Raw genomic sequence first — 16,932 nt, 5'->3', positions numbered from 1 at the left:
GGGGCTCGTACCCCATTCCTCCCTCACCTCCTTCCACTTACCCTTCCCTAGCCCCCCTTCCTGATGTACAAAATAAATAAAACGTGTGGTCAAAAATAGAATCTCTCTTTATTGAACAAAACTTGGGGAGACTGGGAAAAGGAGGTGGGAGAGGGGAAGAGAGAAGGTGGCAGAGGGGAGTACAACTAAAATGATCAGAGGCTAATGAAGAAAGGCTAAAGAGACTGGGACTTTTCAGTTTAGAAAAGAGGAGACTGAGGGGGGATAGGATAGAGGTCTATAAAAGCATGAGTAGGGTGGAGAGGGTGCATACAGAAACGTTCTTCATTAGTTCCCATAATAAAAGGACTAGAGGACACCAAAGGAAAGGAATGGGTAGCAGGCTTCAAACTAGTAACAGAAAGTTGTTCTTCACAAAGCAAAGAGTGAACCTGTGGAACTCCTTGCTGCAGGAGGCTGTGAAGGCTAGAACTAGAACAGAGTTTAAAGAGAAGTGAGATAAAGTGATGGAGGTTGGGTCCATGGAGTGGTATTAGCCAGGGGGTAGGAGTGGTGTCCCTGCCCAAAGTTTGTGGAAGGCTGGAAAGGGATGGCATGAGACAAATGGCTTGGTCACTGTCGTCGGTCCATCCCCTCCAGGGTCCCTAGGGTTGGCCGCTGTCGGCAGACAGGCTACTGGGCTAGATGGACCTTTGGTCTGACCCAGTACGGCCATTGTAAGCTCAGGGCTCAGGGTCGGGGGTTTCAGTGGACCACCTTGATTTTCATGCACACCTGCTCCTGGGTGGCCAGGCTGGCAGCTCTCCTGCCCTAGACGGCCACTTTCCTGTGCCTAGTGCGGAGGTCGTGGACAAGGTCCACGGTGTCCGCACTAGACCAGGCGGGTGCCCGCCTCTTGCGGTCCAGGGCAAGCTCCCGGGAGCCGCCAGCCTGGTCCCGGGAAGAGGGGGAGGGCTGGGGGGCATTGGGTGGCTGGCTCGAGCCGTGCCAGGTGCAGGGTCTGCTAGCTGGGTGCTGGCAGGCTTGCACCTGGCACGGGCATCGTAGCCAGCCCGTGCCCCTTTAAAGGGTCCGGGGCCGGGAGGGGGGCAGACGAGTTTCCCTGGTGTTGGCCAGAGTGGCCACCAGGAAAAGCTGGGGAGGGCTAGCCTCCCACTAGGTCGAATTAAGGGGCTACACACCCCTTAATTCGAACTAGTAAGTTCGAACTAAGCTTAGTCCTCATAGAATGAGGTTTACCTAGTTCGAACTAAGCGCTCCGCTAGTTCGAATTAAGTTCGAACTAGCGGAGCGCTAGTGTAGCGCCTATCAAAGTTAATTCATATTAACGTCCGTTAGTTTGAATTAACTTTGTAGTGTAGACATACCCTCAGTTCTTAAGTGTGAATACCATTATTCATTGTAAGTGTTAAACGTCTGATACATTTAAAAATTACTATTATTTTAAGCTCTTCTTCTAATGATACCACAGCAAATTTACTTTTGTTTGTAGTGTAATTTATTTTAATCAAATTAATTCTTCCTTTTCAGAAAATGGCATCTGGACCTTTTAACTATTACTATAGGTCACTGGTTCCAACCTTTTTGATATCAGGGACTGGCAAACCCATTCACAAACTTTTGGTACACTGGTAACATCTGCATATTTATTATTTGCATAATATGCAAATATTCAAATAAAATGTTACCAGTCCACCAAAAGCCCCAGTGCCCGCCCTAACCCTCTAGGAGGGCCCCAAACCCTCCACTATCCTTGCAGTACCATTCACTGTCCCCAGAGACTCCTGCACCGATCCCCAGTGCCAGCCCCCCATCCCCTAGAGCTCACCACCACGAGATTTCCCAATGCCAACCTCCAGGTTTCCAGAGCCCCACTGCACCCAACCCAAGTCTCCCCCTAGTGCCAGACTCCAATAGTAGCCCCATCCCAAGCCCCCGTGCCGCAATCCCCCAGTATTAGTCCCACCTCCAGAGCCCCCCTGCACTAGGCTCCCCTCACCACCTAGCCTTTGCTGCCTTCCAGCAGCCAGCTGAGCGCTACTGCCCAGGTCATGGCTACTCTATGGTTGCCACACCATGAGCATTTCTTCTGCCTCACAGCAAAGCGCTCTTCTGTGGCTAGGAAGAGACCCTGCTCCTGCCCTGCCAGGCCTGGCGACAGCCCAGCCCCCGACACACACACGGGATCAGCAGTGTCTGTAGCACAGACGGGCGCATGTTTCTGGTGGCTCTCCAGGCCACTAACAGTGGGGGCCTAAAGGTGCAGGTTCACTCAGCCCATGCGCATCTCGGGCTCATGGCACCCATCTGACAGCTGGTGGTACTAGCCCCCTTGACACCTGCTGGTTTGAGTCAGGGAACCTGGCTCCCCCCTGCAAAACTCCAACCAGTGCTGCAGGCTGCAGCACCCTGGGACGTTGGGGAGCCACCAGAGCTCAAAGTGAGGCCATGGCGAGGCTGCCCCAGTAGGGATAGCCTCACTGCGGCCCGACTCAACCACAGCACATGGGACAGCCACCCGTCACTCACTGTGGAAGGAGAATTTTTAGGCACGTGAAGGCATGCACCTTATAGGGAACTGAGCTCCCCCATGGGCAAGGCTCATTAGCAGCTGAGGGCATAGCCTGGAAGAGTGCTACAGCCCGGAAGGCAGGGGTTTGTGGAATCCCACTGGTCTGTGGACTAGGGGTTGGGAACCACTGCTGTAGCCTAACGCAGCAGACACAGATAGAGCATTCCCCTTACATTCAGAACAACTGACGTGCTGAATGTTACTATGCATTGGTTTCATACAGTCACTTACTGTGCTTTCCCTGGTTGATATCCTTTCATCAGTCTTCATCACTGAGAACTGCATATCACTGGGATCTGCTCTTACTGATGTCTGCAAAGAAAGTCCAGATTCAGATATTATTTTTATGTAGTATATAATTAGAGCCCTGTGTGGATGCAAAATTGTGTGTCTGCATCCACAAAAATAAACCATGGATATCTGCATTCACATACACAGATGCGGTATGGCATATATAAAGTGGATTTTCGCAGATCTTCAGAACTCTACGCATAGTGTGCTGAGCACTGTATAGATAAGATAAGAGGACACTTTTCCTATCTAGAATATTTTGTGTGTTAGTGCAATATAAATATCAGTAACAATTCCACTATTCTACCTTTATTCATAAAATCAACATCCTCTCTTCATTAATAACAGAAGAGAGAAAGAAACTACAGCTTTGATCTTGTTGAGCTTTAATTACCAGAGAACATCCAGCAATAGATGTCCGAAAGGCAGATAAAGATGTAAGTCTAAATAGAGGTGTTAAATTCATGTTAATGTAGATATATTAGTAACTGAAGTGGCATGACCAAATTAGATCGTGTTAAAAAAGAAAACCAATCAAACCCATAATGGGAAAAGAAGAAAGAGCCAACACTAGAGCATTTAGAGACAAGCAGAACTGAAAAGGATGAAACAAGCAGCCCTCTCTATCTACCAAAAGGAGATTCATGTTGAATATATATAGCATTGCTTCCATAAAAATTCCAAAGCCATTTTAAATGCTCAAAACAATGCTGTACAGCCTCTCCCCGAGTTATGAACGAGTTATGGACCAAACACTTGGCTGTAACTCAAAGTGTTCGTAATTCGGACCCTAGTGAGTTATTTGGCAACCGTGCTGCTTGTAAGCACGGATCGCATTCGTAACTCGGGAACTGCATTTACAACCGCTTCGGTCATAATGCGAATGGTCGTAACTCGACTGTTCACAACTCGGGGACTGCTGTACATGAAATGCTCAGAAACAATGCTGACATTATAATCAAAAGTTTCAGAGGGGTAGCAGAGTTAGTCTGTAACAGGAAAAACTTAAAAAACAACAAACAGTCTGGTAGCACTTTATAGGCTAACAAAACATGTAGATGGTATCACGAGCTTTCATGGATACAGCCCACTTCTGCAGATGATTCTTTCAGAAATCAAAGAGGCTGATAAAAGAGGTGCTATAGTTATCATGAACAGGTCAGATTACAAACTGGAGGGTGCTGGACAACTCTCTAACACTGCATTATTTTTTGATCCCACAAGGAATACCAAAAAAACCTATACGATCTACTCAAGAAACTTCTTGAAGCAGCACAGGAACAAATCTTCATAGACAAACACCCAAAGCCTCAAAGTATTCCATCTACTACCCAAATCCATAAACCTGATGTCCTGGATGGCCCATCATCTAAGGCACTGCACTCCTTCAGCAGAATTGCCTGGCTATGCAGACTTTCTCCTCAGGCCCTTTGCTATCAGGACTCCCAGATAGCTTCAACACACCACTGACATCCTGAGGAAACTACAATCCATTAGTTATCTTTCAGAAAACACCACCCTAGCCACTAAGGAGGAAGAAGCTCGCTATACCAACATTCCACACAAAGATGGACTACAAGCTGTCAGGAAGGGGATCCCCAATGATGTCACGGCGCAACTGGTTGATGAGCTTTTGTTACTTTGTTCTCACACATGACCATTTCAGATTTGGGGACAATTTATACCTCCTCACCAAGTTCCATATCCTCCTCTCCTAGAAGTCCTAGAATGTGGGAAGCCTTTAACTCCACTTCCAGGGATATTTCCTGGAGCAGAAGGCTGACATTCCCACAGCTGTGATTGCTACACAGGGGAACTGTAATAAGACATGTCCTTGTGCTCTCCCTCTGTTATGAAACCTTAGCTATGCCTGCAACTCCTTTTGTATTCAGTTTTGCCTGTGTTCCCTGTGTTTCCTAAAGAAAAATGCATGATTTCAGAACAACAGGATCTTTATTTATTATGCCAACTGCATTTGGGAAGGGGCAGTGGATAGAGAGGCTGGTTTACAGAGCAACACACATAATTGTACAATGGGGAAGGTTGGGAACAAGCAACACAAGGTAGTCTCATCATTGTCTGGTCATTCAAGAAACTGGTTTTCAAAACCTCTCTGATGCATAATGTGCCTCAATGTACTCTCCTTATTCTCTGGTGTCTGGTTGCTCATAACAGGCTGCCAAGTAACGTGCCTCAGTCCTACACCCCACCAGAAACTTCCCCTTTTATTTTCACAGATATTATGCAGCACACAGCAGCAACAATAGGAATATTGCTTTAGCTGAGATCTAATCGAATATATAAACTTCACCAGCATCCTTTTAAATGGCCAAAGGCACATTCTACCACTGTCCTACACTTACTCAGCCTGTAGCTGAACTGCTCCTTACTGCTTTTCAGGCTGCCTATGTATTACTTAATGAGTCATAGGAATAAGGGGTAGGTTGGGTCTCCAAAGACAACTATTGGCATTTCTAATGGTAATTTTCTGGTCTGGGAAGAAAGTTTTATCTTGCAGCTTCCTGAAGAGAATGGAGTTGCTAAAGATTCAGATCTCATACATCTCTCTTGACCATCCCATGTTGATATTGGTGAAATGGCACGTCATCCAAGTATTCCGTGTGGTTTATATACTCTTTCGCAAGGTGGTCTGGTGTGAAGATAAGGGTATGCAGTCCATCTATTGCCCAATCATAATTCGGGAACCCCATCCAAATAAAGCCATTCACTATGCCCTGCATATTCCCTGGAGTTACTATTCTTCCTAGCAGAAGTGTATTGATTGCCTTCGCTATTTGGTTCTCAGCAGCACCCACTGTAGACTTACCCATTCTGAATTAATTCCTGACTGACTGGTAGCAGTATGGCATTGTGAGCATCCTAAAACCTATGGCCATTCACTTCTCAAGTGTAAAAAAGGGTCTCGTTCTGGTATTATGGTGTTTCAAGTTGGGGGAAAACGATTCGCAAAACTCCATGCAAATGGCCTTATATATACAAAAATTTTGCAAGCCACCAGTCATCGTCCCATAACTATGTGATCGCATCAGTCTATATTTGTTTCCCGGGATCAGACTTGGCATTTCACTGTGCCACCATACCTGATTGCCACCAGCATATGCCAATTGCTCCATTCAGTCGGTTCCTACACATCTGTGTGCATGACCTTCTCGCTCTCTTCCCCACGCAGGTAGCTCCTGGCTAGGCTCTGGACAAACTGCAGCATAATGCATTTTGGGGCAAGCCATAACATGCAGCACTGAAGAGTACTGGAGTCCATAGGGCAACCCAAAGAAACTGCTATAGGCTCCAAAGTATGCTGAAGTTATGCTCCAGCCCTGGAAGCAGTCCAAGATTAAGAGAATGCAAAGATGACTTATAGCCACTTTAGAATCCACTCCTACTGGGCACAGAGTTTGGTTTTGTGACTCTCAGAGACCAGCACAGAATTTTGCCCCAGGATCATAAACAAAGTATAACAATAAAATAAAGATGATGATATTACCTGTCTTACAGTATCTCCTTCCTGATTGCTAATAGTTATCATTTTGTCTTCACTACCTAGTGCCAGCAAGTTTTCAGTACTCCAGCAACCACAAGTGATCCGCTTGGTGTGTTTACCTGAAAAACAAATATACACCTAACTTACACATATTTTAAAAAAGTATACAAAATTAGAGGTGAAAATGTGACCTCTAATTTATATCCATCCCAGGCAGGTTTGACCCCTACAATACACACATTAAAAAAAAAAATTTAAAATGTTAAAGGAAAGATTAATGTACTTCAACTATGTATATTTTCATAAAATAATTAGCCTGTGAAACAAAAAATTGACATGGTGAATATTAAAGAACGCATAATTGTCAAAAATATTTATCATGAAAGTTTTTCTTTTTAAAAAAAAAAATCCTAGAGAAGAAAGCCTTTGTATCTTTATGGAACCTTTAGGACGTTCTCATCTTTCCACCTGATTTGTATCAAACCTAAATTGTTTACCGTAGCTGCCATTTCCCCCCTCCCCCCCATGGGACTCTAAAGTTTATTGATGTTTCTCCTCAAATATACCATGGAAATGATAGAATATCAACACAAAACAGTCCACTGCCAATTTTCTGGCCTGCGGAGCAAGGGAAAAAAATTTAGCTCAAGTTTCCCAGTTTCCCACATGGCAGTACAGAATGTTGCCACTCAGTCATCGCAGAGATGTTTTACAAAGTATTCTATAAGAAACCATTCTCGCATGCATAATGAAACAAAAGTTGCTACTTGAACAAAGGTACACTTTGGAGTTAGTTATACAGTATTATATTTTTAAACTGAACAAAAAGGAAACTTAACACTTGGAGTACAATTTTTCTCTCAGATACATACAAACCCTATGAATTCAGTATAAGACAGGTTGAACCTCCCTGGTCCTATGCTGAATTCCATGGTTTAGGACCTTAATGTTCCCAAACCATGGAGTTTGCCAGATCAGGAGAGGTCATGGCTCCCCGCCCAACTGTAGGCTCAGCTCCCGGCTGGGGCTGTACTCCCTGCTGCCTGCCCTGCTGCCTTCAGCTTCCTATCATGCCAGCCCTGGATGGGGCTGCATCTCCCACTGTGCTAGCCCCAGACAGCTGGCTCTGCTGCCTCCAGCTCCAGTCGGGACTTCACCCTGCACAGTGCCAGCGCAAGCCGCACTCCCTACCAGACCAGAGAATCCTGAATTTTAAGAGGTTCAACCTGTACATACCAAGGACAGGAATCTTGCGAGAAGTCTGTCGGTTATAAATAAGCAAGTTTCCCTTAGTTGTTCCAACAGCAAGTAAGGCTCCAACTTTGGACCAAAGCAAGAAAGACATTGGGTCTCTGCAAATATTAAAAAAAAACACAATAAAGTAATCTTAAATAGCATCAGTGAGAGTCTTTTAAAAAACTTAAACAAGAGCATTTTTCACTATATTTCTATTTGTATTTGCAAAGTCTTGGGTAAACTTGAGCTGAATCTAATTCATTCATTCATTTAAGGGGAGTTTGCCACTTTCAGACTTGCTTAAGCATGCTCAAAATAGCAATGAACTCAGGGAAAAAAAGATTTGTTTAAATATTTAGAAATGTACAAATGCAATACACATCCACATCTAAATGTTGGCACCTGTCCATAAGCTCTAAAAATCCTTGATATATTTTCAAATATACCAGAGGTAATCAAGTTGACAAATTTCTTTCTAAGAAGTGTTAAAAAGAGATGGTACTTTTCGAATTTGTTTTGCATTGTCATGTCATGGTTAATTTGGAACTGACCCCATTATTGTATTCACATGATGGATCATAGTTCTTTGATTGACAAATTATCCAATGTAGTGTGAAAGCTTAGCAGAAGCTATTTTCCTTTGAGTTTCAGATACAGGAAGGCTATCTTGTGTGTGATTTTTTAAAAAAAATATAAAAGGCTAATATTTTAATTGAATTAATTAAAAATATAATATTTCAATTTCCCTGCAGCCCAATCTGTCAGCCAAGCCTGAATCCTGACATTCCTGTTGCATTTATATTATTGTGTGCAATTATGTATGGCTTCCTCACTGAGACATCAATTCTAAAATCCAATTACATGAGGGACACTGTATTTTTTGTAAAATGCCCTTGAAGGACATTTTATTTGTTTTATTATTGTATTTTTTACTTTGTAAACTAACAAGCATAAAAGATAATAACAGAAGCAAAAACATGGTGGATTGATTTAAATCAAGGTGTTTTAAATCCCAATTTAAATCACCCAAAAAACCATTGATTTAAATCAAGTTACCAAAAAGTTAAGACTGTCTATGCTTAGAGTGCACTTAATTGTGAAGTAAACCCCAATGAAGTCACTGACATTTCTGGGTTTTTTAAGAAAACAGCTATAGAATGGGGTTCCCTTGGAAAAAGCTGAGTTATGATGAAGTGAAATAGGGAATAGACTTATGGTATCACCATGATGTTCCAAAATAAAGGTATGTTTGAAAATGACACTAAGTGGCAATTGGCAACTCTAGACATCTCTTACTGCAGTTTTCTATCTTGTATACTTGGGTAACAGAGTGGGAATCTATCTAAACAAGCCATAAGGATTAGCTAAGCTAATGTTTTTCCCTTGCAACATCCAGCACAACAGACAACTTGGAAATTTGTCAAGTAATATTTATCCTAAAAAGAACAGAGTGTCTTGAAGAATGATGTACTGCAAAGTGAATTATTTAAGTTAGTAACCAGCTGACCCACTCAGCCATATCCACATCATCCAAATCATTTCCTCACAATAAGCAGTTTTCCTTATGATGTTACATTCTTGCAACTAGGCCTTGCATCTTCTTTTTGCACTACTTACATTTGAAATATTTTCCTTTTTTGCTTAGGGAACGAATACTCATAAGAGATAGTTTCTGGGTATAAGAGACTCTATGACAAAGTGTGGGGGAATATAGGAAGCTGTGTGTGTTCTGAATAAGGTCTTTCCTTTTTCTTTCCAGTCCACTTAATTGTTCCTTTCTATTCTGCCTCCATCCTTCTCTATATATAAAATCTCTGTCTTTAAGACAATGTCTTAATTAACTCCTTTTGTCATGTTTGGCCCAGGTCTACCCCCACATAAGCACAGAACAAAAATGACCCTATCCAACTTGTGTCTTTCTTTGCACATGTTACTTTTTAGTCTGCTGAGAAACAGAAATTGAAAGCCAAGAACTTTACCAGCTATTGCTTCTTGAGTTAGGCTGGACAGACTAGAGCCATTAATTCACTTCTATGAAATTGCAAGTGTAGGTGTAGCATATTTGTCATGAGACTTAATTGTAACTTATTTTTAAATGAGAAATTTAGTATTTTATTAATGATTAAAAAATTAAAAAATGCAATTTAAATAATTTTTTTAAATCAGTTTTTATTTACCCAGAGCAGAAGTACTAAAGGAATAGATATTTCTGTAAGAGGAGCTGCTCATATCCCAGCTACTGGAGACAAAATGAGATGCATTTGAGTCTGTGACTGTCAGGATCAAGTTTCTCATAAATCATGTGATGAGGAACATATTTGCTCTGTTGCTAAGGGGTGACATTAGGAGCAGGAATTTTATTATCTCACATGCTTTAAAAGTACCTAGCACATTGTGACTGCTACTGTTATGCAACTAATGATAGGAGGAGAATCTAAGGATTTAGGCACTCTTGATATTTCTTTAAAACAGTGTCTCTCAAACTGCGGTCCCTGGACCACTAGTGATCCGTGGCTGCCTCCCAGGTCATCCACAGCTTGAGCTAATCCCCCCTCTCCCGATTTCCCCACAGCAGGAGTGTGTTGGCACTCTAGCCTCGTGTCCACCAAGCGCTGACACCACCACACCGGCTCAAAAGAGATAGAGAACAGAGCCATGCTGCATTTCTCGCCTTCCTCCTGCCCAGCTCAGCTGGGGGAATGGCAGTGTAATCAAGGGCTTTCCCTGTGGCAAGGACAGAGTGTGAAGAAAGCCCCAATCCCAGGACAGCACCATAATTAAGGGCTTTTTGTGGAGAAGCGGAAAGGGAGTGTGAAGAGAGAGCAGAACAAGCGGCTCTACACTATGTTTCTTGCCTCCCTCCCACCCAGATCTCTGGGGGAATGCCAGCGTAATGACAGCCTTTCTCTGCCACTCTCACTGGGTGGAGTTGTAGCCAATGGTAGCTGTGGGCGGCCCTACTGGGACCCAGAAGGGCATGGAGCCAGGTAAGCAGCTCCCGTATGCCCAGACCCTGCACCCCAATCCTCCTCACTTATCCTAATCTCCAGCCAAGACCCTACACCCATAGCTTGCTCCTACAGCAGGGCTGAGCAAAAGATAATCTGCAGGCTGATCCAGTCTGCAAGAGCCTCAGCTATCCTTCTGCCTGTCCTGACCCTGCTTGGCACTCAGGAAAGCTGGCTGCAGGGCCACATGTGTGTTTGTGTTTCTGAACACTGAGAGCCTGGAGGGAGGGGAGAATGACATCTCATGCTGCCCCACCTCCCAGTAGCTCCCATTGGCTGGTTTCAGCCAATAGCAGCTTCCTGTTTGCAGGATGGACAGCATAGAAAATGCCACTCATTCCTCATCTCCCCCCCCTTTTTCAGCATTCTGTTCAAAGCAGTAAACATGGCTACTGCAGCTCCCTGAACAGGTACAGGGGCTGGAAGGCAGGGACCCTGGCTAAGGAACCTGCTGGGCACCTGGCTGAGAGCCAGGTAAGGTCTCCCAGCAAGAATAAGCCCCTCCCTCCCACAAACCTCTGCTCCCCTACCTCATGTAATTAGGGTTGCCAGTTGGTTTAACCAAAAGTACAGAACATCCCTCCCCCCCCTCAAAAAAAACCCCACCGGGGAAAAAAATTCTGCCGAGGAAAAAAAAAAGGGGGAGACCAAAGTTATTGAGCAAAAAAACCCAGCATGTCCCCTTTATGAAATGCTTTTGAGGCTTTTTGGCCCTAACAGGCTGCCAGTGGCCATCTGCCATCTTGTCTTCCTGCTCTGGGCCAGCCAGCTCCCCTGTGGAATCAGGTAAGCACCCGGTACTTTCCCCTCCCATCTGGGGAAAAAAAAATCAGAAAATACCAGACATTTTAGGAATCTGGTATTTTCTGACTTTTTTACAGGACAGGAGGTGAAAATACCGGACTGTCTGGGTGAATACCGGACACCTGGCAACCCGACGGGTAATCCAAACTTTCTGAACCCCTGCTCCAGCCCCCAGATCTTCCCAGAGACTGGATCTCTTTGTATGCCCCACCTCATGTCACAAATCCCTCCCAGATCTTGCTCCCCAATCCACTATCCCTGATTACAGCCAAAATCCCTGAACCCCCTCCTGACCCAGGTCCCAATCCTCTCCCAGGCCCCGCACTCCTTCCTCCTACAGCCTTCTCCGGTCCAGAATCCTCTCTTGCACCCTTACCCCTCACAGACTATGCACCCCTGTCTCAAGTCACAGCCCAAACCCCTGCACCTCACTACCCCAGGTCACACTCCCCTCCCAATCCCTGGACTCCCTTCTGATCCTACTCTGTTGCCCCAGCTCGTGATCCCCTCCTTCATCCAAAACTCACTACCAGATTCTACACCCCAATCATTACCCAAGTTACCTTCTGCACCCAACCTCCATCCCAGGCCCCTGCACCTTCTCCATTAATAATGGAACAGTACAACTTTTGATCATTTACCAAATTCTTGGAGTGCCCCCTCATCGAAAATTATTGTTCACCTCTGCTCTGCACCCTCTCTCCTGGCCAAACATCTACTCCCACGCCCTGCTCCTGCATCCACCATTGATCTTGCACCCTCCCTTGCTCTTGCTCCCTCCCCCTGGCCAGACCCCCTACTCCCAGCCTGCTTCTGCACCTTCTCTCTCACCCATATAGCGCATCCTACACCCCATCTTCCGCCCAGATCCTGCACCCCCTCCATCTCTGTCACACTTGCTGGCAGCCCTGTCCTGTACACTGAACCCTTCATTTTTGTCCCCACCAAAGCCTAAGGGGGTCCACAAAGTCCATTAACTGTAGAACCCCAGAAAAGTAAATCTGGCCTATGGGAAGCCCTGAACCTCAGTCCTCTCTGTCCGTTCCCTTCACCCCATGGGGCTGGAGCACCACAGGAATGAGATGTCTCAGTTGGGAGCCACCTCAGTGAGGGCTCGGGGGGTTTTGGATGAGTTTTTTTTTTTCCTTCTCACTTGTGTGGTCCCCAACTGATTTTTCTGTAGATCAATGACCCCGAATCCAAAAAAGATTCCCTACCACTGCCATAAAGAAAACATTTAAACCTTTTGTGTTGGACATAAATTAATATTTTAGTTTATCAAACTTATTTTAAATAAATAACATGAGAGTTAAAAAGCTTAATCTGTTTAATAATTTAAATTAAACCATTCAGCTGTAGCACTAGCAAAGTGGCTTGGGCATAATGATGTAATTAATGTTGAGTTTCCATTAGCAACTGGTGGTCCATGGAAAGGTTTGCACTGAGCCAGCCATTGGGCCAAAAAGTTTGAGAACCACTGCTTTAAAAACACAAATCATACTATAGAAAAAATTCAGACACAATCTCCATCATACACTGACAATGAGCAGCTAAACTTTACAGCAACAAGATTACATATTGCCCTTCAGCAACACAACATATTGGCCTCAAAAGCTGTATTGAAAGATCTTTGTAATACATTTGAAGGTCAAGAGACTCATCTTTTTAGACCCCAGCTGTGGGAAACAAGTTCCAAAGTTGAGGAATCCTTAGGGAAAGTGCCTTCTCAGCAGCAACCTCTATTTTAAACTGAATTGATTCCAGATCAAGTGTTTCTATTGATCCCAATTTTGGCAATAGCACATGTTTTGGATAGAGGTAATCTCACAAGTAGACAGTTAAAAGGCCATTTAAGGTATTATAGAGCAAAACCTACAGAAATGCTCTACCTTGAAATGTAAAGATAGCTCATCAAGTCTACAAAACATGAATATAACATCTCTGTGGCAACATCTCTCTCCTAAGAAACAGACTGCTGCACTTGCATTAGTTTCAGCTTCCAAATGGATTTTGGATGTAGCACCAACAAGAGCATGCCACATGCTGCAGTAGTCTATTCTTGACATGTTTTACTTTTTACAAGAAGAGTTGTTCTTACCTCATGCCACTGTCCACCTGGCTTGTTTTGTTTGTGTTGGCATCCCACAGATAAATGGTACTGGATTTGTCAGCAATTATGGCTAAGATGTCCCCATCTTTATCCCAATCCATAGCAACACAGTTGCTTAAGAAACACAGACAGAGAGAGAGAATAAAATTTACTAGTGGATTTTTAAAGTTTGAGGGTATGTGACAAAATTATACACAGTCAGACTGAAGCCCCCGACTCAGTTCCTCCCCTCATAACAAACCTTAGACATTTACGTTACAGAAACCTGAATCTCCAAGTAAAAGTTGCACCCCAGCTCTAATCTCACCCAAAATTATGACCTCTTCCTACCACGTGTGTGTTCAACAGGGGCTCCAGAGTTCTGATCAATTGCTACATCCCAAGGCTAGAGGGTCCCTTCCAACATACTCTGGATCTTCAAGGGACACCAAGCTGTCACACAACCTTATAGATTTTTGGAGGCCACCTGATGTAGACAGCTGCCTCGTACTTCTCAGAAGAATATTAAGTTAGGGACAGAAGATCACATGTAAGCAGGAAATGCTCTATTTGCTGTTCCTACAATGAGCACAAGGGCAGACACACCTCACAATTCAGCAGAGGAGAATTAAGGCTAAAGAAGGAAATTAAGGATTATAAATTCCTCTGCATTGGGTACATTTCCCTGCTGCACTAGTGCAGGAAGGGCTTGGGCACCAAAGGCTCTCATTAGGACTGGAAAAGACTGTGGATCATAAAAAAAAAAAAAATCCTCAGAGATAGTGCAGAAGAAGCCTCTTGGGGGTAATTCTACAATTAAAAACCCTTGGCTGGCCTGTGTCAGTTGACTCAGTCTAAGGGGCTATTGTAGTGTCCCTTAAAGTGCCAGGGAGGGGAAAAAGAGACACTCAATTCTAGGAGCTCAGCTGCATGCCTGAAGAAAACAGGATGGATGGATTCTGGAACACAAATGTTTGTATAAACCTTTGCAGCCCTGGCTTATGCATATTGGTAGGTGAAGATGTTTCACTACAGTGCAGACTTCTGGACTCAAATTGGTGCCTGTGAAGAGGGAGGATCCTAGGCCTCAGACTAGAAGTGTACACTGCAATGGAAGAAACCCTGCAGCTTAAACCCCAGGAACCTGAGGTGGCTGGCACGGGCCAGCTGTGGGTTTTTCTTTGCAGTGTCATCATCACCTGAGGTCTTTCAGGATGACTGACCACAACAGAGCTTGGACTGAGTGCTAGTCAGTCACTCAGAACAACAACGCTCTACATTGATCTGTTATTGCCTGGCAGACTGGGGAATTAAATCCATTTCCTTGAATAATTAACAGACCACAACAAAGTTAAATTAATTTCCAATAAAAGTTAAAACGCAGTCTAGCTATGCAGGTAAGTCAGCAGCAGACTAAACAGCACACTCAACAATTTATTTCAGAGTGGCAGTATGTAAGAAAGACTATTTGCTTTGTGGCCAATTGGCGTACATATACATCCAATACAAGTAGCTCATGGCTATGAGAGCCTGTATACAGCATCCTGAGCACAGAACTATTCAACTGTAAGGGCAGAGATGGATGAAATTGTTTATAGACCCTGCATATAGGCTCACCTCAGAACTGACTTCCCCAGTTGTCCAGCTGAAGAAGTCACACTCATGGTGAAAGGGACACCAAGGTGGAATGAAGGAACATACCCCCCTTAGATGGGACTCTCCTTCCAACAGATAGTGGAGACTGACACGTCTCATGTACTGAGGGGATTGAATTACCATGTTTTAGCGTATATAACCCACGGGTTATGCAAAGTTTTACAAACCACGCCCCCCTGTGGGCTATCCTCGTCCGCACGTTATACAAGTTTTGTTTTTTTTACTTCGGTGATGGTTGAGGTGCCGAATCAGCAGGCAGTGCAGAGGGGGATGAGAAGTCAGGGAGGAGGTAATCAGCTGTGAGACCCCATCCCCTGTGCCCTGCACTCCAAGTCCCATGGGAATACCTTGTGACATTCCCTCTATTGTGTCTGTCTGAACGTGGCTGTCTCTCTGTGAGAGGAGGGGTGCTTTGTTTAAGGACACAGCTCCTTTGCTCAGCTCCTGGCTCTGGCTGCCTGGGTCAGACAGCTCACCCCCGGGAGAGTGCACAGCACAGGCAGAAGGCAGCTGGGGAGGGTTGGAGATGGTGCGAGGGGTAAGCTCAGTCACCTTTCCTTCCCATGCAGCCTCCCGTGACACAGCCAGTCTGCCCTGTCGGGCTGCGGCTATCTACTCTGCGCTTTGGCAGTTGTGCAATGATATATCTGGAGCTCAAACGCTTCTGTGTGACAGGCTCAGACCCTGATGCTTGAGTTAATTACCCTCGTTATTATTCATTAACAGTACTCGGGGTTCATCTCCTGCGGGCTAAACACGTGCATGGGTTATCTAAGACTTTTTTTTTTTTAAACACACAATCAGGAAAAACTGTGGGTGATGCACGGGTGCGGGTAATACACGTGCGTGGGTTATATACGCTAATTTACAGTACAATGGGAAAAACAACAGGTACCTCTACAGTGCAGAACTTCTCCCCCACACCAAACACAGCAGCAAGTCTCAGAGCTCCAAACTGGACTTGTGCTACAATACTAAAAATTGCAGTGCAGATGTTTCTGCTTTGCTTGGAGCCTGGGCTCTGAAACCTGGGGGGAAGAGGGTCTCAGAGCCCGGGCTTCAAGTTGAGCAGGAACACGTACACTGCTATTTTTTGCCTTGTCACACTAATCTGAACCAGCAGACTCATGCTCTGAGATTGCTGTTGCAACAGTTATTTTTCAGTGGAGACGGGAGACCGATCATCAGAAATGTAGATAGCTGGCGACCACGAGAACAACATGGTGACTTCATTGCCAGATGTCAGGAGATCACCTGCAGTTTGGTTGGCTGGCACTGGGGAAGAGCCTGTGGTCATGGCATGTATTGATACCAATGATGTAGAGAATTATGGGGCAGAGGTTCTAGAAGGTAAATTTAGAATAGAAGGTATAGGTCCAGGGCCTCAGTGGTAGCTTTTTTTTTTAAATGCTTTGAGTTCCATACACGGGTCCAGCTATACAGAAGGTACTTCAAGGTCTCAGTGAATAGATTAAAAAAAAAAGTGCAAAAAACAGATTAAGTTTTGTAGGCATTGGGGTATATTTGGAGGAAGGGGAGCTTATACAGAGGACAGGAGACTGCCTTTATTAAAATGGAATCAGACTAGAATGGAATAGAAAATAAGATAACAGTTTTTGGTTGTTAACTAACATGAGTAGATGGTGAGAAGAGAGAAGTCAGTAGATGGTGAGAAGAGAGAAGTCAGATGAAGAAAATACTTTTATACAGCTTTTAGATGAAGTTTGGACCAGAGATAACTTGGTATTTTAAGTATAAGAGGGGTAGCATCTGA

At 44.4% G+C, this 16,932-nt stretch overlaps 1 protein-coding gene across 3 annotated transcripts in view; it reads right to left on the bottom strand.

The window, feature by feature from the left end:
• The window catches only part of WDR19 (WD repeat domain 19), a 92,734-nt gene that overhangs the window by 68,897 nt on the left and 6,905 nt on the right, over positions 1-16,932 (bottom strand). For all 3 annotated transcript variants that reach the window (XM_089778209.1, XM_014576749.4, XM_014576748.4), the window contains exons 4-7: positions 13,512-13,637; positions 7,602-7,717; positions 6,369-6,484; positions 2,804-2,884 (exon numbers count right to left, since the gene is read on the bottom strand). In XM_089778209.1, coding sequence (XP_089634335.1) covers positions 2,804-2,884; positions 6,369-6,484; positions 7,602-7,717; positions 13,512-13,637 — 439 coding nt within the window. The remainder of the gene's footprint in view (positions 1-2,803; positions 2,885-6,368; positions 6,485-7,601; positions 7,718-13,511; positions 13,638-16,932) is intronic.

The sequence above is a fragment of the Pelodiscus sinensis genome, chromosome 4 (assembly GCF_052426305.1).
Source record: "Pelodiscus sinensis isolate ZL-2025 chromosome 4, ASM5242630v1, whole genome shotgun sequence".
Lineage (NCBI taxonomy): Eukaryota > Metazoa > Chordata > Testudines > Trionychidae > Pelodiscus > Pelodiscus sinensis.
The sequence above is the reverse complement of the archived record's forward strand: the minus strand, read 5'-3'. Positions and strand labels throughout refer to the sequence as shown.